The sequence below is a fragment of the Urtica dioica genome, chromosome 11 (genome assembly GCF_054948205.1).
Source record: "Urtica dioica subsp. dioica isolate 48M chromosome 11, U.dioica_male_clone48M_v1_H2, whole genome shotgun sequence".
Lineage (NCBI taxonomy): Eukaryota > Viridiplantae > Streptophyta > Magnoliopsida > Rosales > Urticaceae > Urtica > Urtica dioica.
In genome coordinates, this window is record NC_142766.1 from 4,122,984 (window position 1) to 4,148,791 (window position 25,808).

Sequence of the window (25,808 nt, forward strand, 5' to 3'; positions counted from 1 at the left end):
TATAATTTTTTAAACATAAATAATAACTCTAAGATGATGACATGTAAAAAAGATAACAAGTGTACAATAATGAGTGAGTCGTTACTTTAGGCTCACCACAATTGTTCGTGCTTAATAGCATCCCTCTTTTCTAAATGTTGGGCTAGATTGAAATTCTCATGTTTAGAGTGAGTTAATTTGTGCTATTTCTCTTAAGGGGAAATCAATAAGCAAACAATTAGCTGAGGGGGATTTACATCAATACGCAAATAATTAGTTGCCTATGTACAACTACAACAGTCACCAAATAATGATAATTAATGATGAGTGCTACAAGAAAGACTACTCTACAACCAAACTTATATTAGTTGTGAACAGGTAAACGAAGGAAGATAACCAGAAAAACAGCATCACTCATTTTGCTCATAAACTAGGCTTCTTAGCGAAGCAAGTACAAATTTAAATTACAAAAATTCATGATAAGAATCTGTGTCACAACAAGCTTTACTCAAGTTAAAAGGCATTTCATAGACCAACACTAACGAACATCCATGAAAATGAATAATAAAATAAAATAAAAAATGTTTCACCATCCGTGGCCATGACCAAGGCCATACGTGTCCATGAAGCCAGCCCCATGGCCATCATGGTCATGATGATGAGGGTCGTTTTGGGCCTCATCAAGCATTCTCTGGATGTGATCTGGGATCGGCTCTTCCTCAGTTTTTCTGATCGTTGCAGGCAATGAAGAAACAAACTCGAATATGCTTTGAGCTATTTCGTCAGCAGAGTTTTCCTACATAATAGGAGAAATAAACAGGTTAATCTTTTTCCTTTTCTTTTTTTACTCAAATGGAACTCAAGAAGCTATCGTTGATTTTTTTTTTTTAATTGATGTGATAGCAAAATAGTCAGCGGGTCGTTAGATTTGGCAGAGCCTAACATTGAACTATTCCAATGGTTTACCAAAAAGAGGATACAATATAAATAGATAGAATAGAAGCGATCACCAATAGAATCAGCTCATTCAGATGAAAATTAATTACAGTAGTACAAGCAACTATCCTTGGCTATTCTTTTGTGCTTCTTTAAATCACGTAGCTCATCAAGCTCTCTGAGCCATCTCGGAACACTTTTGACAATGTGGCTTATGTGATTCAACAAATCACCCAATTTTATTAATTTGTTACTATTCACAAAAAAAAAGAAGAAGAAGAAGAAGATAAACTTGGAGATAAGTAGAAATGTGATAAGAAGGAGGTGTTCTCACCTGAGGCCAACGCCCACCAGAATGCAAGGCAAAACTTGCTTGCGGAAGCGATCCCGATACGCTCTCTCCTTCTGCGGTCCATTCCTGCGACCAACTCTTCGACCAAACCACTTGAATCGGCACACCCTTCAACTCCTGCGAACCGCCCCATTTCAAAACGTCGAAGCTGTGATTCAAATTCCGTCCTATCCCCACAATCGAGCTTCTCGCACCGCGGCTCGTCAGAAGAGCCCTGTGAGCCCGAGACTCCGCCGAGCCCATCTCTCTAGAGCAGCACTTGTTAAGCAGCCAAGCGTGCACGGTCGAAGACCCCAGCACGAGCTCTCTCACCACGGGCGTTGCCAATGCCCACAAGGGTAAAACCGGAAACGACCCTCGAGCGGTGTCGAGGAGTGTCACGCTCCTCAAGGCCTTCGAATTCTGCGAAACCCAGTTCGCTGTCATTCCCAGAGCCGAATCATGGAGAACCAAATGGACCGCAGATAAATCCATGGCCTCGATCACTTGCCCCAAGACCTTCCCGATCTCTTCAGGCCCGAATTCGATCGTCTTCGAGACCTTCCTCTCGGAAATCCGAGCTTCGATCTCCTCGTAAGGCATTTGCCCGGTTTCGATAATGCGATCAAAAGCTGAGAACAAACCCTTCTCTTGAATCTCATCGTAAACGTCTCTCAACCTCCCTAAAACCCCCTCTGACCTCCCTCCAGCTTCTTCCATCGCCGATTTGTCGGAAAACCCGTGTCCGGGTAAATCAATCGCCACCGTACGGACACCTTTATCGCTCAGAGACCGGACTATTCTCCTAAAAGAGTAGGAACTAAGACCCAAGCCGTGAACGATGAGAACAGTCTCGGACTCAGACCGACCTTGTTCGAAAGCAAAGACTTCAAATGGGGATTGGTGTCGATGGGTTTGTACCTTTATGGTCCGACCCTTGGAGTAGTGCTGGCGAAGATCCGAGGGCAAGCCGAGGAACCAGGACTTGGGGTCTCGTGGCGCGAGAGAGTTGAAGGAGACGAAGAGCAGAGATACGAGCGAAACTATGGCTGTGAAGTAGAACCAGAAAGCAAAAGGGTTTGAAGGTGGTGACGACGACTTATGGGGTTTCGTTTCTGTTGAAGAAGTTGTGGGGTTTTGTTGGGGTTTTGACATTGAGGGTCCTTTTGGCTGTCCCTTGGGTACTTTGTGTTCGGCTTCTTCCTCTGTGATGATCGCCATTGATGAGGGAAGAAAAGCTTGAAGCTTTTAAGTGAAGAGTTTTTGCTTATGCTTCGTTCTGGGTTTTTAATTTTTGAACGGATTCAAAATCGCACTCCCCGATTGGTAAAGTTACAAGTAAAGTGGACAAGCAGAGCTTTTTGACAGATATTTCCTCGAATAAAAGTGTTTTCTGTTCCTTCTTCCCAAAAAGAAGCTTTTCGTTTTATTTTCTTAATTCGCTTTTCGCATACATCACATGAGACATGCTTTAATCATCTCGTTGTAAAATAAATAAATAAAAATTAAAAAAAAAACTGAGAGTTTAAACAATTTTAAATTTAGCTAATCATATAAAGGTGACGTAGTTAAATAGCCAATTTAATTTATGAATTTATAAAATAGTCAAAGTTTATCTTAATTTAGCGAAATGGCCAAAAAATGCAGTAATCTGATTAAAAAAATTGATCCAAAGATTAATTTTTTTGAATGTGATAAATCGCTTATAATAATCGTCAAAAATTTTAATCTTGGCTGTCAAAAAGATTTTGAAAACGTAAATTTGACTACTTTGCTGAAAAGTTGAAATTTTTGCTATTTTTTCTAATCAATAAGTTTCAAATGACTATGTTGTACAACTTTTTCATTATACAATAAGAGCATTTTAAATTTAAATCGATTGGCTTGCACGATCTCTCGGATGGATCGAGGTCAAGTCCTCCTCAATTCATTCAAGTAAAAAAAAAAGTGTGGCGATAGAATCAAGGCCGATCAAACTTGAGAATGTTGGCCGAGAAACGAGGATCAATCATGAGTTATTGATCATTTGGCATAGCAGAGATCAAGTCATTCAGCCTGTTTGGCATATCATTAATTGACCATTATCATTCAAATTAATGGATTAAATTATTTTATGTGTTTTTGAACAAAAAAAAAAAAAAAAAAAAATCGACTGACTTAAATGAGTATTTAAATAGAAATTTGACCATTATTTTACTTCTACTTTTTAAGTGAATTAAACTCATTAAGAATGGGTCAATTAGGCCAATAGCCCAATAACCCACATTCTTTTTTTTTTAAATCAAAGTTCCATTATTAAAAAAAGTAGCTCATTAGCCCGAAGTAAATTAATTAATTAGTTAGATTAATTTAATTTACTTTGAAAAATAGTATTCTAGTATGTTATCTTCTGATTTCCTATATTCTTGATACCCACTTGAATTTTGAATGACGTATCTGGGTTAGATTCAACGATTCAAGTTATATTTTGTATTTTTTAGAGAACAATTTAGGTAAGTATTTTTGTGTGGTGCTCAGTCAACACTATTTTAACTTCTTATCTCACTAACTGCAATTTGTCTCAATTATTTCTTGTTGATTTCTTACTCATTTATGAACTAATATCTTGTTGATCTCTTACTCTAGGTATTTCTTTTATATAGAAGAGTTGGGTATATTTTTTTTTCTTAATTTCCACGCAAACATGTTGCTGAATGCATTGATTATGCAGTTGATAACTTCACGAAGATACTAGAGTTCGGGCCAAATGAAGGGTTAGTTAACATTACAAAAGCTTTTTTTAATGTTATACACAAGGGACCCGTAATGAGGCTATTCCAGATATGAAAGTTTGATTCACTTGGTTGAAATTCATAAAAGAGAAAAACATGACACCTATTACAATATAAAATGGATGAATCAGCTGTCAACTATGATATATGGATCCTTATTAGTGATCAAGTCGATTTTAGTGGCCTGGAATTCCATCAACTTTGTAAGCATATATCTTAGTGAATTGGAATTCAATTATCTCCTTTTCAACTCTAATGGATTCCTTATCATTATGTTTATAGATTATATTGCATAAGATTTAAGGTTTTGGCAGACAAAGAATTTGTGAAAAAGATCATGATGGTGACGAAAGGCTTCAAATTGAAATTTTTGAGGAAGAACTAAATTTGATATTCTGTGTTTCAAGAGTACACTTTTTTATCTCTGAGTTTCCTTTTGTCTTGCTGTGTAAATTATAGATGCAATTGTTTTGTCAATCGTTATTGTGATGACAAATAGAAAAACCAACCCTCTTTGAACATTGTTCAACAGTTACATGCTCTTCCCATTTCACTGTCTGCTTGAGGATCGCTGCAGTAGAAAAGACACCATGAAAGATGCTAAATGATCTTTTGATGGTCGAAAAAAACCCTCTTAACTTAATTTTAAAGAACAATTTTGATATTTGACAGCTTTGTCTAGATTGAAACATTAGTATACTATTAATCAGGTTCATAAACTCGATCAACTCTTATGCATTCCCTGCATCATACAGAAGAAAATTCATCACAGCCTCACAGGAACTTTCAAAAATGACGGTAAAGAAAACTATAAGCATCAAACAAATGTGTGAAAATGTATTCTTGATTAGTGTAAAATCAATGCCACTGACAACTTTATATGAGCTGATGTAGTCAACGATATTTTTTTGGCTCTTTATTATTTATCTAATTTTGCTTTATATCACACTTTTATTTTATTTTATTGTGATGCTATAACTTGTGTCATTTTGTTTGGCTTTTTTTGACAAATTGTATAGCTCTTTTGATCGATATGTTTTTTCTTAAAATCATACTCGTTTGCAGTGAGGAACTCTAACTCTAATCTATTTTCGTTTAAATTAAAAAAAAACTAACTCAATGCATGTATTTTATCTATTTTGCAAAAAAACATATAGAATAATAATAATGTTATGAGTTTATGTAATCGTTAGATTATGTTTTCCAAGTGTTTTCTACTTACTATTATGGGGGTTTGCCAAGTACTCTGTATTCCAGTTTTGCCAATTAATTTGTAACTAATATTATACATTTGTCGAGTAATCTTTATCAAGCTTTAGATTATGTTTACTAATTAAATTTTAATTATTTACTTGCAAATCACTTGATGTAAGACCAACTCCACCCAAACGCATTCCCACTGAATAGCATAAGGGTGGAGTCCACCCGATCTGCATTTCCCACGCCATTTTGGCGTGGGTTCTTAATTGTGTTTGGTGTCTCGCCAAATATGGCGAGACACTATTCACTGTACTAAAAAAATTATCCCTGTAAAATTTATAATTTATACATTTGCACTGATTTATAAAATTATATCATATTTATCCTTAAATTATTTATATTTTATATTTTAAATTTATTTTCAAATACAACATTGACATTTGAAGTTTGGGAAAAATTAAAATGACATTAATATTAATACCGAAACGAAATAACATTATAACGACATCGAAATGAAAAAAAAGACATTAAAATAATAAAACACAAAATACAACAAAATAAAATTACAATACATAAACTAATACTCGAGAAGATTAGCGTTGGATCCTCCAAGACCGGTGAAATATTGTGAATATGAATCGGAATTGTTGTCGCACGAAAATGAACAACGATTAATTACCTCGGGCGATTCGATCCAAGGCCGGACCAAGTGATCGCACCCGGGCCAAAAATGTGAACTCGTGGACCGAGTTGCACCCTCCAGACCCTGAGGTGTGTTTTGAAGGGTGTGACCGTGCCAAAGGTTGGCTGCCTACGTACCCGTTTGTCAGGATCAGGTCAGAACGTAGTTCAATGTGAATGTGAGGGGCTATCTTGGGCTCGGAGGTTGAGAATCCAAGGCTTTAGAGAGGGACCCGGCTCGTAGCTTCTAGTGAAGACTTTAGAAGGGTCGCTTGTCTCGTAGCTCGGAGTTCTAAATCAAGGGCCAAGAAGCGGGAGTGCAGTTGGTGCACTGCAGAGGCTCGGGTCGCAGAAGATGAGCGCGCTCCCTCTCGTGGAGGAGGGTCCTTGGGTTTCTGAGCCGAGGGATGAGGAGCGCGTGCTCTCGGGATGTCACAAGAGGGCGGGCGGAGAGGAGAGCTCTTCAAAGGACGCAAGCTAGAGGTCCGAGTGAAGATGGGAGAGTGAGAGAGTTCTCGAGCAGAAGGAAGTGTTGTGTTGGGTTGATTTGGAATGCCTTTCCCTCCCCCAAGGGGGGGGGAGGTATTTATAGTTTTGGAAGAGGCCTTGGGCCGGCCCCCTTGAGGCCCGTCGGATGCCCGGACGTGGGGCGAGATGCCTGGACGGGCGCAGGACGCGCGGGGCGTGACGCCTGGACGGGCACGGGACGCGCGTGGCATGACGCTTGGCCGGGTTGGGGATGCTTGGCCAAGGCGACATGGGCGCCCGACCGGGGCAGTAGGGCACTCGGCCGAGGCGGTAGGAGCGCCCGACCGAGGCGGCAGGAGCACCCAACCGAGGCAGCATGGCACTCGACCGAGGCAGCAGGAGCACCCGGCCGAGGCAGCAAGGGCGCTCGGCCGAGGCAGCAGGGGCGCTCGGCCGAGGCAGCAGGACGCTCGACCGACGGAGCGCTGTGCGCGCTCGGGCTGGACGCCTGGGAGCACGCTGCGCGGGCCGGAGGGCCGGAGGCGTAGGAGCGCGCGCGGGCCGAAGCGACCGGGGGCGCAAGCGCCCGCGGGTGCGCGCGCGGGCCGGAGGGCCGGGGGCGCAGGTGCGCGCACGGGCTTGGGCGGCCGGGGCGCAGGTGCGCTAAGGCGTGCGCGGGTCGGGGCGCGGGTGTGCGCGCGGGCCGGGGCGGCAGGGCGGCGCAGGTGCGCGCGCAGGCCGGGGCGCAGGTGCGCTAGGGCGCGTGCGGGCCCATTGGGCCGGGGGGCGCGGGTGCGCTAGGGCGTGCGCGGGCCCTGAGGCCGGGGCTCGTTGGGTTATTTGGCCGGCGATGCCCGACCGGCTTGAATTGTTTTTAAATTTCCGATTTGCCGAAAACGACCGGTAACATTAGCCCACCAAGTTTACGGCTTGCGAGTCGCGAGTCGTGAACTTTAATTTCAGAGGGCATTGAGGTCTTTTTGCCTCTCTTGATCATGTGTGACCAAATTTTTTTTTAGTTTGGTCGGACCGGGCCGACTAGGCCGGCGGGCCAGGGCGCGCGCGTGGCCGGCGCATGGGCCGGTCCCATTATGCACGCGCGAGGGGGTGGGGAGGGAGGAAGGAGCAGGGTTTGGGGTGGGGAGGGAGGAAGGAGCAGGGTTTGCTCCTTCCTCTCCTATAAATAGAAGGGTCCCTCTCCCTTTTTCCTCAAAGTGGCAGCCTTTTGGAAATTGAGAAATTCCTTTTTGAGTTTGAAATTTCCTTTGGGCTGCCGATTTTTACCCATTAAATGGGGAGTGAACTTTTTTCCCACGTTGATAGTCCCGAGGTTGGCCCTCTCTGCCCGTCCCAAGATCTTGGGAGGGCGGCCAAGGGTCCCTTTGAGGAACTCGACAGGATTGCCATCTATGTCGAGGAAGACTCTCGCGCGGCCGATCAATGGCTCGCGGAGTTGGAGACTAACGTCGCGGCGGTAGCCGAGGTGGCGGAGCCCGAGAGCGGCCCACCCACTAAGTGTGGCTCCGAAAGGGGAGGACGAAGGGTCTAAAAACTCGCGTTCGTCGCGACTGGTAATTAATCTGGTCTCCCGCAAGGCGTCTTTTGATGCCCCCTCGCTCAAATAGCGAGGCGATGTGACCGAGTACGCAGGGCTTCCCCGGGCGTCTGACTTAGAGGCCTCGGGCGCCGAACTTGCGATAGTACCGTCCGAATCGTTCTTGGACGAGATTTACTCTGATGACCCCCTACGGTCGGGCTCGAAAGGTCTTGGAGAGGACCTGGAGGCTTCCCGTGCGATGGGTGAAGCGTAGCGGAAAAGTACTGGAGACGGTCAAGGCGGCCTTTGTATCAGTGGAGTCTTCGGGCTATACCTACGCGAAGTCTTTGGAGAGGACTCGCCTGTACGGAGTAGGCGATTCTGTTGCCCCCGACGACTTAGACTGCAAGGGGGTCGATGTTGCGAGCACGCTTACCATCCGAGTCTTTAGCACGCTCTGTGAGACGTACGACATCCCTTCCTCGGTGGGGCTGCTCAAGCCTGCCCCCGAGGACGGGCCCTCCCGCCCGAGGAACGGGTTTGCGGCCGTGACGATCGAGAGCCTTATATGTGGGCTGCGCCTCCCGTTCCCGCCGATCGCTCAGCGGATTCTGACCCGACTAGGGGTTCATGCCTGCCAAATAAGCCCGACATTCTATCACCTGTTGGCTACATGTTTCATGGAGTGGCACTGCCAGACACAGCGTGCCATAACCGTGGACGACTTTCGCAATCTGGTTACTGTCTTTCCGGCGCCGGGGTTGCCGGGCTTCCACATGGCCTGCGCTCGGGGCAATGTGAGGCTGGTTGACGACAGTGACCCGCCCAACCGTAGGTCGTGGGTGTGGGTCTTGACAGATGCCTTCGGTGACGCGCCTTTTCGCTTTGGTAATCTGGAAGACTTCTCGGCGGATGAAGGGGCGGCAGAGCTCCCTTTTGTGAAGGAGATATCGGGGATGTCGGAGGCCCACAAGGCAGGTGAGCGGTTCCGTTCCCCCGAGCTGATGGCGCTTATTGGGTGGTTCCCTCCAATCAGTCGCTCAGAAGGAGATGATTGTCTAACAGACTCATGAGTTTTTTGTTCGGACTTCGAAAAAGAATACGAACATCGAGATGTTCGTGTGGCACTTGAGGTTCCGTCTTGAAATTTTTCAAAATTCTTAATGATGTTGCACACATGATCAAACTTCCAACCTTTCTTGAATTTCTTATCATCTGCAAGAAACATTTTAGCTTGATCCATCGGCAAGTCAATATAACCAATTACAATTACGTAAAATTAAGAAAGAAGATAAAAATAACTAAAATACTCACAATATCTTCAGCTGAAGCACCACTCGGGTGTCTATTCTCAATTTTCCGAATGCATGCATGCATTTTCCTTGTAGCTTTCTCAATTAATTGGATTCGGGACTGGATTGATCGATTTGAACACATTTCCGAAGTTGGTTTTTTTTGCATTATTGTAGTTATCTTCAACACTACTCCAAGAACTATCAGATGATTGGTATATATCAAGGATAAGGTCTTGATAAATCTCCATGTAAACATGACAAAAAAGTCGGTCTTCATGAGAGTACCCAGAAGCTCGGCTAGTAATTTTCTTGTAATGTATCTTACTCATAAATTTTTTGGATGAAAACACAACTTCTGGAAGATACTATTTATAACAAATTTTCTCACTAAAAAACTCATCAAGAATCTCACGTTTCCCGACCCGGGTGTGACGTGATGTGACAACTCAATGCCATCACTCTTACAAGAATCTCACGCTTCCTGATCCGGGTTTGACGTGATGTGATCACTCCATGCCATCACTCTTACAAGATTCTTATGCTTCCCGACCTGGGTCTGACGTGATGTGACCACTTCACTCATCAATGCTCTCACGCTTCTCGAACGGGGTTTGACGTGATGTGACCACTCAATGCCATCACTCTTACAAGATTCTCACTCTTTCCGAACCGGGTCTGGCGTGATATGACCACTCAATACCATCACTCATCAAGACTCTCATGCTTCCCGAACCGGCTCTAACACTCAATACCTTATAAATAAAAAGTTCAAATGAATTTTAATTCACATTCTCTCAACACACTTAATCTCTCATCACTCATCTCTCAAAATGAATTTTAATTCATCTTCTTCCTCTGTTAACGATATTTCAAATGGCTCGAATTGATGAGCTCTTATGCTATATATCATCAAATTATCCAAAATAATCTCACGATCATGCAAATTCTTAATCAACATGCCGCCGACCAAATCATCGAGCGCAACGTAGGAGGCTCGATTCCAGGACATGCTTTCATCAATCGGGATCGAGAGAGTGCAAACCGATGACTGTTCAACGATTACTTCTCAGAAACCTTGTTGTACAATGAGACGATGTTCCGTCGGAGGTATCGAATGTCTCGCTCTTTATTCCTACGAATAGTGGATGCCATTAAAAGTCACGACAACTATTTTTTACAACGGGTGGATCGCGCTGGCAGACTTAGGTTGTCACCACTTTAAAAAATAACTGATGTATTTCGGATGTTGGCCTACGGTCTTCCAGCAGATGCCACAGATGAGTACTGCAAAATAGCAGAGTCGACGACAATTGAAAGCCTGAAGTGGTTTTGCCGAGCAATGGTGGAGGTATTTTCTGAACAATATTTAAGATCATCAACTCCTAATGACGTTGCTAGACTTCTCCATATAGGTCAACAACGTGGCTTTCCAGGAATGTTGGGCAGTTTGGATTGTCTGCATTGGAAATGGAAAAATTGTCCTACTGCGTGGGCCAGACAATATACGGGTCGTAGCGGAAAACTTACAATTATTCTAGAAGTTATGGCTGTTTATGATCTTTGGATATACACGCTTATTTTGGCTTGTCGGGAAGCAACAATAACATCAACGTGTTAGAGTCTTCTCACCTATTTTCAAATCTCACTCAAGGTATTGCTCCTCCCGCTCATTATGTCATACAGGGAAATGATTATAATATGGGTTATTATTTGGTTGATAATATATATCCAAAATGGTCTACTATTGTTCAAACTATTTGAGAACCACGTGGTTGAAAAAAACAGTTTGCAATGAGGCAAGAATCATGTAGAAAAGACGTAGAACGTGCATTTGGAGTTCTCAAAGAACGGTTTGCAATTGTGACGGGACCATCAAGATTTTGGAGAAAAGATGTCTCAAAAGATATAATGACTATGTGCATAATTATGTATAACATGATAATAGAAGATGAGCGTGATCTTAGTGTGCCCATTGAAGTTAACAAAGAAATGCCACCATTGAGGGTTAAACTAGAGGAGAATGATGATACACGATTTCAAGAGTTTTTCACTCGCTACAGAAAAATAAGAGACAGAGATGCACATATCGCGCTTCGAAATGCATTAATCGACCATTCGTGGGTGGGATATTCTGATTCGGATTGTAATTGTACTTTTTTATTATTATTTTATTTTATGTTATTTATTTTGTATTGTATTTTTGTTTAATAAATATTAAGTTTAGTTTGTGTTAATTTGTATTTTGAATTATTTTATGGAGTAATATTTTATTATTAAATAATGAATAAGTGGTATAATTGAAAGATATTAAATGAATATAAATGTATAGAAATAAATAAGGGGCTATTTTGCTAACTAACTCAATCAACCTACTAATATTAAGAGAATAGCTAAAGTTTCATTTAATTAAGGGAGCAGCCCATATTTTGTACGCTACCTAAATTACCATTGAAATCCCACTCACCCAACCCAACTTCACTCACTCTCTCTCTCTCTCTCTCACGATGTCGTCTACTTCTCCGACTATCTCTCCGCCGGCGAACGACACGTCTCCGCAGCCTCCGAAGGCTCCATCGGAGGCGCCGGCCACGTCGAACGCGACTCAGAAGATTCTGTCGCCTCCGCCGCCGCAAACGACGGTGACGGTCGACTCGCCGCCTCCACCGACTCAAACGACGATGCCGGTAGATTTTCCGCCTCAACCGCCTCGCGTTTCACGCAGCGATCGAGTCTCCGATACAGTGTCCGACGATGATTAGAGATTTTCTAGGGTTTTCTGTTTTAAATTGTGGCTCGGGTTCGCTGGTGGTGGAGAAGAAGAAGAGGATTCGCCGATTTTGTTGATTCACTGTAAATTTATGAATCAGTTAATTTAATTAACTGACTGTTGAGTTAGGTTAATTAATTACCTTATTGGTTGAATATTAGCTAAAGTCTGGATTTTTTGTGAGTAAAGTTAATTTACTAAATGATTGAATTAGGAATCAGGTTAATTAATTGAATGCTTTGAATATCAATTGACTTAAGTTCTTATTTTTGTAATTTTTTTGTGAATTTCAAATCCTTCACGAATCAGTTAATTAATTAACCTAATTCACTCAAGTACGTTAATTAATTAACTGATTCGTGAAGGAAGCGAGGGCATTATGATCTGAGCAAAAAATATGAGCTATTTGTTTAATAAAATGAAATTTGGCTAGTCTCTCAATAAGAATAGCAAACTTGGCTAGCTATAACAAATTCCACATAAATAAGAGACAGTTGAATATAAAATTAATATTTCAATTTAGTGTAAAAAATAGAATTCGATTGGAGATGATGTAGTATTTGATGTGACATGTACTGAAAAATAGAGTAAAAAATAGTGTAATCGGGTGGAGTTGGTCTAACCTAATATTTATTATAGGGTATATGAGGTTAAAATAGTAAATGTGACAGTTTTATGAATCTTTTCTCATTTCATTTCATGAAACAACACTAAATTTAAATATAGGTTACACAGAGAGATTCAAAATATGAAAGCGTGTGTTAATCCTATTAAGAATACTATTAATAACTACTTCTTAGAAATCCTATTAAAAATTAAATAATTTTTTTTTTTTAATTAGAAGTGTAAAACAAAGAAAAGGCTAACACTGTAATTTTGAAACGCTAATATTGTTGTCACATAAATCAAATGACTTATTTGGTTAAAACAATGGTTATTTAGCCATTAATAAATTTGACGTGTCTTAATTTACTCATAAATTTATACATTTTACCATATTAAAATAGTACATTAACAGTACTGACATTTTTGAAAGATTAAAAAACGGATTGGATGAACATATATGATTAAAAATATTTGTAAAAAAAAAGTAAAAAAATTAATGGCATCCGATAATATGTGAGTTTACTATGATATTGGTACACTCAACGCGATTAGTAGAATACTCTTCGTTAACCCCTTTAAAAAATAGGAGTGGTAGCTAGTTTGATTTAGCGGTAATCTCACACTCACCTTGACGGAGAGGTCATGGGTTCAAACTCCCATGGGATGCAAAAATGCATGCCCTCTAGGATTTATTCTAATAAGTATGTAATTTTGGCCGATAGTGCCACCTGCGCTTTGCACTGTTAATATATCATGTAATAATCCTGATCGACAGTGCCCTGCTCGGAAAAAAAAAACACCTTTAAAAAATTTAGAGGAAAAAAAAACGCAATTAGTAGAGAGCTATTAATTCAACAATAGAAGTGTTGAACTCATTTCTTCTTCGTCCCTCACGACAGTCACACACTCCTAATCTCTCTCTCTCTCTCTCTCTACATTTTGTTGTGGTTTCTCTCTCCAGGAATTCTGGCACTCATCACTATGCAATCGCTTCTTCCATGGCAGGGCACAAGACCTTTCACCTTTGTCTCTAGACTCTCTGCCTCCTTCCCTAATTTCTTCAACAAATACAACTCCAACCCTCTTTCGCTTCCTCGAAAATTCACAATCACTTCGTCTTCTTCTTCGTTCTCTGTTAAAACCTCGTCGGAGCTCCGAAAGAAACAAGCTGCTTCTGACTCTGACGATAAGCTTCGTGCTCTCAGACAGCTATTCTCTAAACCCGGAATTGCTATCGACGCCTATATCATTCCTTCCCAGGATGCTCATCAGGTTCATCGCTCTTTTCTATATCTATATATATATGTACACACATATTTCTCTTCCGTTTAATTGAATTCAGTGCGGCTACACAGAGCCGAGTTTAGAGCAAATTATGATTCTTTTTTTTTTTTTTTTCTTTGAGAGTTTTCAACTTGTTGGGACCATTTTTTCGATTTTCTTTGAACTTACTTGGATGAGCAAATGGATCATAGAAATAGTTGTGACCGATACATGTCAATACCTAGTTTTAACTTAAGTAATGAATAAAAAGATACCTTATATTTTTGGTTTTCATTTCAATTTTATAATTGTTGGGATTTTAACAGCGTGACTGAAGTATTTTTGGATGGCAAAACAGGAACAACACAGCAACGCTCACACACAATTAACAGCCCTAATTATTTCCGGTTCAAGATTTTAATAAAGAACCAAATAAAGACTGAAATTAACCAAACTAACAACCTATGCAGATGATTGAACCAATGAACATAAATGTGCATAAAAGTAAAGAGAACACCAAGGATTATCGTGGTTCGGCGTCCAAATGCCTACTCCACGTTGAGCTCAGAGGATAAGCTCGATTCACTAATCACAGAAGTCTTTACAAGCACACAACCACCGATTACAACCAACAAAGTACCGCTGAAACAATACACGCGAAAAACCCCCAAACCGATCCGAAACCCTAGTTCTTTTCTTGACTCAATCAAGAGTCCCGAGTTGGAGATTTCTCCACTAGATCACAGCGACCACACTCGAACAGAACACACCGGGTTACAGTAATGAGAGCCAAGAACCGAGTGTATATCAAAACCAAGAAGAACAGCGAGAGGCTGCAAGGTATTTGGTGAGAGAGAGAGAGCCGCGTAGAGAGAGAGTGTAGATCTGTATTTTCTGCTGAATTGAATCCTCTGTCTAGGGTTGTCTCCTTTTATGTGTGTTGTTGTTGTGTGGGCTTGCGAAATGGGCTTGGCCCAGAGGAAAACCTATTGGACCTCTTCTATTCCAACAATCTCCACCTAGGTCCAACACCGACCCATTCCGACCTCTGATTTAGTGAACTTCACTTATCCTCGTCATTGCTCTCATCCCGGTCCGATAATTACTCGACGTGCCACGAGTTTAAACCGAAGTTAAACTCGACGTCCGTCGCTCTTTCGGATTCATCACTCCCATAGTTTGCTTCCCAAGGAACCTGAAACAATTTAATCATATCAATAGCAAGCATATTCGAAATGAAACGAAACTTGAAATCAACAAATTTCAACAATTCACAATAGGCTAAAATGATTAGAACGATACTCCTTGACCCTTGCAAACCAATAACCTTTTTGGGTTTACCCATGACCCTGAGATCCTCCAACATGTCATGGAAAAATCTCTTCTTACCCTTACGTGGTTCTACGACCACCTTTGGCTCGGGAAGAAGAGCGGTAAAGATGAGAGCGGATGAAAGAAGTTTTACCGAAGCACTTGTAGCCTCTATTTCTCCGTCTCGGAACACTCGCTCGTCCGCCGGAACTCCTAGATCAATTCTGTCCGTTTGACCACCGCAAGCATCACGCTCCAAGTCAACGATCAGATTTGAGCCGAGGTCTTGAGAAAGCTCTAAGACATCGTTCTCCGGATTTTCAGCAATTTCTTGAGGCTCCACCTCAATCGGGACAGCCATGAATTCCTTCGGTGGCTCCACCTTAATCTCGACGCCATTGTCGATCACGGCATAAAGCACTCCACGGCTCTCTTGCCGATTTGTTTTCGCTGCATGGTTAGTATCTACAAGACAAGTGTATCTAGAAGCGGAATCAAGAGAACCATCCAAAACATACAAGTTCGAAAACTTAGTACCACTCAAAACAAGGTTCCCATTCCTAAACACATTCATCTTTCCACTAGACACTTCATATACACATCCTAGATCATCTAACACACCAAGAGAAATCAAATTCCTCTTAAGACTAGGAATGTACCTCACCCGAGTCAAAGTGACCCGCTTACCACTTTCCAATACGAACTTCACGGAACCGACACCAAGGACTTCACAAGGACGGTCATCTCCCAAGTAGACATCATCCTCTACAACTTCTTGGAAATCTTCAAACCACTCCTTATTCGGACACATGTGGAAATCGCAGCCCGAGTCGAGGATCCACTGATCGTGGCGAGAAATACGACTCACGTTCAAGACCTCACTAGTCTCAATGTCCGCTACACCCGCGGTAGCCACGTTCGTCTCGTTAGTCTCGCTCCCCTTCGACTTCTTCCAAGCATAGCAATTCTTCTTTACATGTCCTGCCTTACCACAATGGTAACACTTCCTTGGTTCTCGTTCACCTGTATCAAAATCAAACATCTTCTTTTTCTTCGAAGATTTGTTAGTACTACTCGCAGTCTTATTATTCACATATAAACCAGATCCAGAACTATACCTATTCTGATTCTTTAGCTCAAGTTCCCTAGTTTTGAGGGCAGAACAAATCTGATCAAAACTAGGCAAAGAGGTAGAGTACTGAAATATGTCCTTAACAACTTGAAAAGATTCAGGAATAGAGTTCAAAATAATCAGACATGCTGGTTTCATCTAAAGCTTGATCTGTCCCTTTCAATAATAAAGTGATTTTCAGAAATTCATCAATGTTCTCATCAATGGATTTTTTAGAATCCATTTTCCAAGAGAACAAAGAACCTTTCAGAAAAGCAAGACTAGGGGCAGATTTGTTAGAATATATCGACTCGAGTTTTACCCACAACTTGAGTGCCGTATCAGCACCATCGACCTTTCTGATAACCGTGTCGGAGAGGTTCATGAACAGCAAGTTGTACGCTTGTTCATCGACCTCCAATTTCTTTGCCTTTAATGCTTCCGGCCACTTCTCCTCTTCTTTCTCTAGAGCCCAATGCGCTTTGTAGTGAGAAAGGAGAACTTTCATCTTCTTCTTCCATATATCAAAGTCGCTCTTGCCATCGAACACTGCCACATCAAGACGTGTCGAAGACATTGTACCTTGACAAAAGAAAAGATGAAAAGAAGTGAAAAATCTTAGAGTACAAGAAACTTATAAAAGAAGTAACTTGCACAAAGATTATAAACAAGATTACAAACTGAAACACAACAAGCTATGGACAAACTTGTGGTTTCAGACTTGTAACACAACCGAGAAAGTGATCTTGAATATTATTGACCAATATAAAGATCAAACAGCAGTCAAAACAGATCTATAAAAACTTCAGAAAAGTAACAGGCACTAAACAAAAGATTTAAACAGATCGGTAAATATTGACAGTAAGAGAAACAGATCACTTATATTATTAATATCAAGATTCAACAACAAAGCTTTAAAAGACAACACTCAGGAAAAACAAACTGAGTAACAAAACGACACACGAACAGAACTGATACGCAGATTAACAGAGAAAAATAGCAACTGAAACAGTACAACAATTAAAGATGTACAACCAGAGACAAACACTAATAACAACCAAGAAAGCTTTAAACAGAGGCACAACACAGAATAACCCCGGGATTTATATATCACAACAATAAACCCCCTTTGTTATGAAATGTCCTCCGTTCTTGAAGTTATTCACAGTCTCACAGAATTTCAGTTTCCTTCTCACGTATCACCTGCCAACAGAACACAACACAACAACAACAGTATCAAAATTCTTCAGAAAAATTATTGAAAAACAATTCTGAAAACAAAAAATGTTGGGCTGTTGATTTGAGAGACCCAGAAAACTCGACTGGACTCTCACACACCGAAAGATATTACTTCGTACACAGAGAAACAAATAAAAAGGAAAAACAAACAGATATTCAACAGCTACAAATTAGATCACCGAAGGACCACAATAAACTCGAAATGCAGTCCGTCTCAGTCCAGATCCAAAAGACTTTGAATATCCTTTCAGTTTCTCAAACCTGTACGCAAGAAGAGTAAACACAGCACAACAGTATCAAATTCTTTCAAAATAAAGAAACTAACAGAGATATTTGTGAAAGATAATGTTGGGCTGTACAGATGAGATAACCAGAAACTCGACTGGTATCTCTAAACAACAACAAGAACACAAGAACTCTCAATCTAGGGTTTCCTCCACCTCGAACCGAATCACGGACCAGAAACTCAAACCGATCCGTGATTGTTCGAACAAGACAACAAAGAACAGAAACCCTAGTCTACCAGATCCAAAGATACCGAGTCACTGAGATCGCAAAACGAAGCTCTGATACCACTGTTGGGATTTTAACAGCGTGACTGAAGTATTTTTGGATGGCAAAACAGGAACAACACAGCAACGCTCACACACAATTAACAGCCCTAATTATTTCCGGTTCAAGATTTTAATAAAGAACCAAATAAAGACTGAAATTAACCAAACTAACAACCTATGCAGATGATTGAACCAATGAACATAAATGTGCATAAAAGTAAAGAGAACACCAAGGATTATCGTGGTTCGGCGTCCAAATGCCTACTCCACGTTGAGCTCAGAGGATAAGCTCGATTCACTAATCACAGAAGTCTTTACAAGCACACAACCACCGATTACAACCAACAAAGTACCGCTGAAACAATACACGCGAAAAACCCCCAAACCGATCCGAAACCCTAGTTCTTTTCTTGACTCAATCAAGAGTCCCGAGTTGGAGATTTCTCCACTAGATCACAGCGACCACACTCGAACAGAACACACCGGGTTACAGTAATGAGAGCCAAGAACCGAGTGTATATCAAAACCAAGAAGAACAGCGAGAGGCTGCAAGGTATTTGGTGAGAGAGAGAGAGCCGCGTAGAGAGAGAGTGTAGATCTGTATTTTCTGCTGAATTGAATCCTCTGTCTAGGGTTGTCTCCTTTTATGTGTGTTGTTGTTGTGTGGGCTTGCGAAATGGGCTTGGCCCAGAGGAAAACCTATTGGACCTCTTCTATTCCAACAATAATGTACATTTTGGTATTCCAGAGTGAGTTTATAGCTGAATGCTACATGAGGAGAGCCTATATATCTGGCTTCACTGGAAGCGCCGGAACTGCTGTTGTGACAAAGGATAAAGCCGCTCTCTGGACCGACGGACGCTATTTTCTTCAGGTTTGCCATTTCTCTATCTTGAGAGATTTCAGTTTCATTGTCATCGTAATATGTCTATTGTTTTCCTTCCCTTTTTTCCCTGGCTCATTATGAAGAGCTTTATGTTATCAAGAATGCAACGGCATTTGCCAATGGGGTGTTCATCTAGTCGTCTCGTCGGGTCATTGGATTACCTCCAAGACATGGCTTCAAGCCTCCTTGAAGGTCCCACCTAGCAATTGATAGTGTTTCCGGTTCCCCAAGCATTTTGGCGTCAGGCGGGGGACTTACCTAGGGACTAAACCTTAATCAAAAGAAAATAATTTTGTGACATTTTCTTTCGTGTAGTTTTTATTTCAAAAATTTAGCGATACAAGCCACATAAACATAAGTGTTTGTGTTTTAGCCAACGTTTTGTAAATTTTTTGTAAATAGCCAAAAACTGTTGGAAATATTTCGTAAATAACCATATTTACTAGAAATTTACTCTGCATTTTTTGTTATTTTTATAGCGTAAATAGATTTATGTGGCTATTTACAAAAAATTAACGAAACGTTGGCTATTTCAAAATTATAACATTTCATGTGGCTAGATAAGCCAATGGACCCTTTTTATTTTGTAGTGTTTGGCATATAGAGATTATTGAGTTTCGTTTCTATGTATTGTAATCAGGCCGAGAAGCAGCTGAGTTCAAGTTGGGTTCTGATGCGCGCTGGTAATCTCGGAGTTCCTAGTACGATCGAGTGGCTTAATGATGTTTTGCCTTCCGGAGGGAGAGTTGGTATTGACCCCGTGAGTAATACCTTGCTCGTAATCCGTGTCAGAACACATTGTTCTTTTTTCTTTTCTTTTTTTCACTCCATTGAACATAATTAGCTACAAAAAGACATCCTCATATATTTTTGTCATTTTCTTTTTCCGGTGATGCAATGTGTATTTAATGTTGTGAAGGGAGCAGTTTCTCTTCTCCGCCGATGCTGCAGAGGAACTCAGGGAGGCCATCGCTAAGAAGAATCAGGAGTTGGTTTTCTTGTACGATATAAACCTGGTTGATGAGATATGGAAAGACTCGAGACCGGAGCCTCCAAACAGCCCGATTCGAGTGCACGACTTGAAATATGCTGGATTAGACGTTGCATCAAAACTTGTAACTCTGAGATCGGAACTCGCAGAGGCCGGCTCATCTGCGATTGTTATATCAATGCTTGATGAGATTGCTTGGTTGTTGAACTTGGTATTTATTTCCCTCTTATGACATAGCTTAAGTTCTTGAATAATATCAGTGCTCTCGTATTTTATTGTGTTTACTCATAATGGGTCATCATATTTTTATTATTCCAGAGAGGAAGTGATGTCCCTCATTCTCCTGTTATGTATGCGTATTTGATTGTGGAGCTTGATAAAGCAACGCTATTTATGGATAGTTCTAAAGTCCCTATGGATGTGATGGAACACTTGAAGAGTGCCGGAATTGAGTTAAAGCCGTACGATTCCATTCTGTCAGCAGTAGAAAGGTAATCTTGAGATGTATATTTGTCTATTTAAAAGCGTTACGAATGCCTCTACTTTTGGAAATATTATATTCCCGTCCACAAAATTTCATTCAGTAAGTTTAGTTATTTGCCTATCTCCTTGTAAATTGTTATATCTATGTAGTTCCAAATTCACACAAAATCACTGGCTTTACTTGGGTAATTTCATTTCAGATTTTTAACTTTAACAGTCTTAGCAATAGTCAACTCATTTCACCGTAAAGCATAACGAAACATCAGCACAGAATGTGATAAATAGGATTTATTTATTCATATTAAAAAAATGACAGGAAATAAATAGGATTTATGAGAGCTCAAGTAGCCGAATACAGAAATCAGACATTCATAAACCGGCTCTTTGCATAGGGTAAATAATCTCATCATGTGTCTTAGACTCTTATTCACTTTCAGTTTGGCAGCACAAGGGGTTCGGCTTTGGCTCGATAGATCTTCTGTTAATGCTGCTATTGTCAAATCCTACACTGCTGCCTGTGAAACACAGTACAAATTCATTGAAGACAAAAACAAGTCTCAAAACAATGACAGCCTCAATGGTTGGTCGAGCGCTCCAGCTGGAATTTACAAAGTGTCCCCTATCTCATTGGCAAAGGCAATTAAAAATACCGCCGAGTTAGAGGGAATGCGTAATTGTCATCTGAGGTATAAGATGGTTATTCCAATGAAGCTTTTGTTCTTTTGGATTCATGTATGGGGAAAAAAATGTGAAAGCAATTTGCTTAATCCGGAAATGGAGTATATCTTAGAAGTCTAGAGAATATGAGACTTTGATATCTGATTCCAGGGATGCAGCGGCTCTAGCACAGTTTTGGGCTTGGTTGGAAGATGAAATCCAGAATGGTGTGAAAATAACCGAGGTAGAAGCTGCAGAGAAGCTTCTTGAGTTTCGTTCGAGGCAGAGTGGTTTTATCGATACAAGCTTTGATACGATTAGTGGTATGCCTCGTATCATTTTTGTGCCGATACATTTTGTTTTGGAATTGAATGGTAAATTCGTTTTTTTTTTTCCTTTTTTATATTGTTACATTTCTCTCATACCCTATATACACAATTGATGATCTCAAGGTCAAGCTAAGATTTTGGCAAACAGTAGTTTCTGTAGAAGAATAGTTATTTGATGGTCAGCTGTGATACGAGTGTTACGTTTCGTGTGGCTGGAAAGGAATCAAGAATCTTGAATTAATTGAGCTTGGATTAGTTGTAGTTTGTATGATAGAATTGAAGTCGGTGTTGCATTATGGGTCTCTAAAGAAAGAAATTGAGTGGTTATTTGATCCTCTGTTATAGACTGCTAGTTTTCTTGTAATTTAAATTTTATAAAGAAAAACATGAGCTATTTCAGTGTTTCTCATGCGCTACGACCTTGTCACTATTTGGATTATCTTCAGGGTCTGGTGCAAATGGTGCGATCATACACTACAGAGCAGAACCAGAGAGCTGTAGTGTTGTGGACAAAAACAAAGTATTCCTATTAGATAGTGGAGCTCAATATGTTGATGGTACAACAGACATAACTAGGACTGCGCATTTTAGTGAACCTAAAGCGTGGGAGAAGGAATGCTATACACGTGTTTTGCAGGTAGTGTGGTGTCTACTTTAAACTCGATAAAAAGATGCATGATCTTCAAATTTTAATTAAGGTAATTTTAATTTCAGGGTCATATAGCGCTTGACCAGGCTGTGTTCCCTGAAAATACCCCAGGTTTTGTCTTGGATGCATTTGCTCGATCGTCTCTCTGGAAGATAGGGCTCGATTACCGACATGGTATTTCAGAACTCATTTTCTATTTTTTTTGGCGTCACTGCTACGGTTTTCGATTTTAATGTTCAGTAATTGTCAGGAACTGGGCATGGCGTGGGAGCTGCGTTAAATGTTCACGAAGGCCCTCAAAGCATCAGCTTTCGATATGGAAATATGACCCCATTGCAGAAAGGCATGATTGTGAGCAATGAGCCTGGATACTATGAAGATCACTCTTTTGGCATTCGTATTGAGGTATTTATCCACCCCGGCATCTGGGAAATGTCTCTGTATACCAAACTTGCTCATATTTTTTTCGCTTTGCTCAAAGTTTGTTTGATTTTAGAAGTAATACTACCTGTCCGAGTGAGTGATCTACTCTCTTTTATCTGCCCTCAGAATCTTCTTTCTGTTAAAGAGGCAAACACTCCTACTCGATTTGGAGGAATAGACTATCTGGGTTTCGAAAAGCTCACATTTTTCCCAATTCAGGTATGAATTGGCCATTACTGTCATTTAGTAGTGTGTGTGCGCTTTGTTTTCCGTAACTGCATCTTGATAAGCTAGTTTGAGAGGTCCAATTTTTTTTTTTTTTTTTTTTTTCGTTATAGTAACTTAGCAACTGAACTTTTACCTGTGCGCAGAGCTTTTTATTTGATTCCGTTTGGACTAGTTTTTCTGATTCTTCATTTTATTTTTCTTCTTATGGACCGTCATTTGATTGATTCACCAGGCAAAAATGATTGATTTATCTTTGCTGTCTGCGGAGGAGACCACGTGGCTTAATGATTACCATTCACAAGTTTGGGAAAAGGTAAATATGGTTCAATCAGTTTTCTATTTTTTTCTTGACTGATTAATTAAAGGGGCGGCTAGGTATCTAGCCCAAATTGACCCCCTCTATTAAAATTATAGCCAAACTATCACAAAATTTAAGTAAGTAGCCCAATCCACTACCAAACAATTTAATATTCCTATATTACCCTTAGTTCAAATAATAGAGCGCAAAACACAATTCCCTCATTCGAAACAAACCTCCGCCAAACGAATTTCTTTTACCCTCATTCGCGAACACGAAACCGACGATATCTCCACTTCCGAAGCCGACGAAGAAAAAATGGTGAGTATCTCAACCTTCAGTCTCTGGTAATTTCAAATCCTTCAATCTCTCCACTTCCGGCGCCGACGAAGTAAATTGGTTAATTAATATTATTAACAATTCTTTGCGATCTCATAAAACACCCAAACTGAAACCCTAGACCTCATCCCCGCTCAATTTTGTGTTAGATTAACCATTAAATTGTAAGTAAATATTATTAACTGAACCCTAGACGTCATCTCCGAACGATTTTGGGTTAGATTATTCATAAAAATGATAAGTAAATATTATTTACATATCGGTAAATAATATTTACAAATCGCCGTTCGATAGTAAATAATATTTACAAATCGCCGTTCGATAGTAAATAATATTTACCATTTGAAAAAACCAACATCTTGAAGCGAGAAAGTCAATGTCGTTTATAGTGTGATCTCTTTTCTTCATCTTTCATAGTAAAACGTGCAAAATGAAAAATAACTGCAGTAATGTTACACATACTCGTCGGCTCGTTCCAATTTGTCCAAATCATAACCTTGATAGTAAATAATATTTACAAATCGCCGTTCGATAGTAAATAATATTTACCAAGAACAAAGTACAGCCTGCACAATTCCGAATCCGAAGGTCTCCTAGACTTCATCGTCGTCTGATAAGATCACCACAAAAATCTAAATAAATAAATAAATATTTATTGAATAAATGAAAAATCAACGACTCGAGCAATGTATAGCTAAATCTATGAGACCTTAGGTAGTAGCTGAGCCGGTACGGACGGCGTGACGGAATGCAAGAACCGCTGGAGATTGCTCATCGGCGCCGCCGATTCCAGCGAGCCGGCGAGGTCAGAGACTAGCTTAGCGGCGGAGGAAGAGGATTGCTGTTGCCGCTGCTGGTGGCTCGAAGACGCGACGCTCTGAGCCCGCCGGAGTTGGTCGGCGGCGCAGCGAGCTTTGGCCGGACTGTAGAACCGATCTTCACTGCGTCCCAGCTGCAATCCCGTTCCCAACATATCCTCTGGAAAAAAAAATTGCTCCACAAACCCTAACTTGTTACTTAAAAAATCCTAAATCAGCATCGTTTGAAGATTCTCTCGCCGTCCTTTTCCATGGACGCTGCGGCGATCGTCACCGTCATGGCCTGCGTTCGAGTGCCGTAAATGCCACCTCTTCTGCAAAATCGGAGAAGAGTCTCGGAGAAGCTGGTTCGATGGTCAAATGAGAGGGTTTGAGCTTAAAGAACGAAGCCTGGTGATGCGAATCTTGAAGCTCACGGCGAGGATGGAGAAATCGATCCTCCACTAAGCTCAACCCAAACTAAAACCCACAAAATTGATCGTCACTTCCGAACTCTATTCCAAGAAATGGGACAAGGTTCTCTGGACGCAATCAACATCGCAGATTTAAGGGTATTTTAGGCATATTAATTTTTTTTGGCTAATTGCTTAATATAACTCAAACCTTGGCTATTATTTTAATATCCCTTCTATTAAGCGGCTAGAAACTGACGTTCATTTTCGGTATGGCTTGCTTGTCATAAGATTCACAACCTTTAAATAAGAATAAGATCAGAAAAATGTCTCAGTAAAAGCATTAAAAAAAATTAAGTTATTGTACCAGTTAATCATAGTACAAAATAAGGCGTGCAACGTAATGTGTACATTGACTTAGACATTCATACTTTTTTATTTTTATTTTTTTTCTTGAAATTTAAGTTAAAATTTTAATTCTACCAGGTCTCGCCACTGCTAGATGGTTCTGCCTGTCAGTGGCTCTGGGACAACACAAGGCCTCTCATCAAGCAGTGAGACTTTTCTCATCTCTAATGTTTTCATTCTTTCGTACTTTTATGTGAAAAACGCTATCAATCGAATTAGACACAAGAAGAAAAAGGAAAATGTGGCGTGTACAGAATGTTGGTGAAATAATAAAAAAGTTGCAAGTCTTCCATGCTATGTAATGCTATGAAACTACCTACGAACCACAAAGGATGTCTAGCACTACAATTTAAGGATCACCAAGCTCAGTGGATTATATAGGAAGAAAACGATCAAGCCATTTTCTTATTTGTTTGTTTTTATAAGTATTTGATGATCAAATATCCGTTTTGGCAAAAGAAATTACAGTTGATAATTCAATTTTATCCGATGTCAGAATATACAAACCGTTTCCAATCCTGGTAAATATTTCAAATGGGTTTCTCTGGTGCCATTTAGACGTGAGTATGATACAAATACACTTTTAAATGTGCACTAATAATATTCGAATATTAGATTCGCTTTTTTTAAAAAAAAATTTAACCAAAGTTTTTATTTTACCCAACAGGCCCGCAGTAAATTTTATTAAAAAATGTCACAAAAATATTATAATAGATAACCAACGGCATGGTTGCAAAATATTTAAAAACACGGATTATGAAGATAGCATTTGACTAGAACTTATGGGACATGAATGATATTTTCCGACAGTTCCGATATTTTATTTGTATGAATTTCAATGGGACTCTAGCTTTATAG

The 25,808-nt window shown here is 40.4% G+C and overlaps 2 protein-coding genes across 2 annotated transcripts; one reads left to right on the forward strand and one right to left on the reverse strand.

Annotated features, from left to right (window-relative positions):
• Positions 1 to 310: 310 nt before the first annotated feature.
• Positions 311 to 2,649, reverse strand: AXR4 (alpha/beta-Hydrolases superfamily protein). Its single transcript, XM_089601962.1, has 2 exons — positions 1,250 to 2,649; positions 311 to 775 (listed from the first exon to the last, which is right to left on the reverse strand). The coding sequence occupies exons 1-2, from the start codon at positions 2,465 to 2,467 to the stop codon at positions 566 to 568; spliced, it is 1,428 nt and encodes a 475-aa protein (XP_089458088.1). The 5' UTR covers positions 2,468 to 2,649; the 3' UTR covers positions 311 to 565.
• A 10,798-nt stretch (positions 2,650 to 13,447) lies between these two features.
• Positions 13,448 to 25,432, forward strand: LOC149380741 (Metallopeptidase M24 family protein). The gene is made up of 13 exons (XM_089601541.1): positions 13,448 to 13,843; positions 18,798 to 18,923; positions 19,576 to 19,695; positions 19,862 to 20,137; positions 20,245 to 20,417; positions 20,847 to 21,095; positions 21,238 to 21,389; positions 21,842 to 22,032; positions 22,110 to 22,218; positions 22,295 to 22,449; positions 22,594 to 22,686; positions 22,928 to 23,008; positions 25,029 to 25,432. The coding sequence occupies exons 1-13, from the start codon at positions 13,553 to 13,555 to the stop codon at positions 25,098 to 25,100; spliced, it is 2,088 nt and encodes a 695-aa protein (XP_089457667.1). The 5' UTR covers positions 13,448 to 13,552; the 3' UTR covers positions 25,101 to 25,432.
• The last annotated feature ends 376 nt before the right edge of the window (positions 25,433 to 25,808 follow it).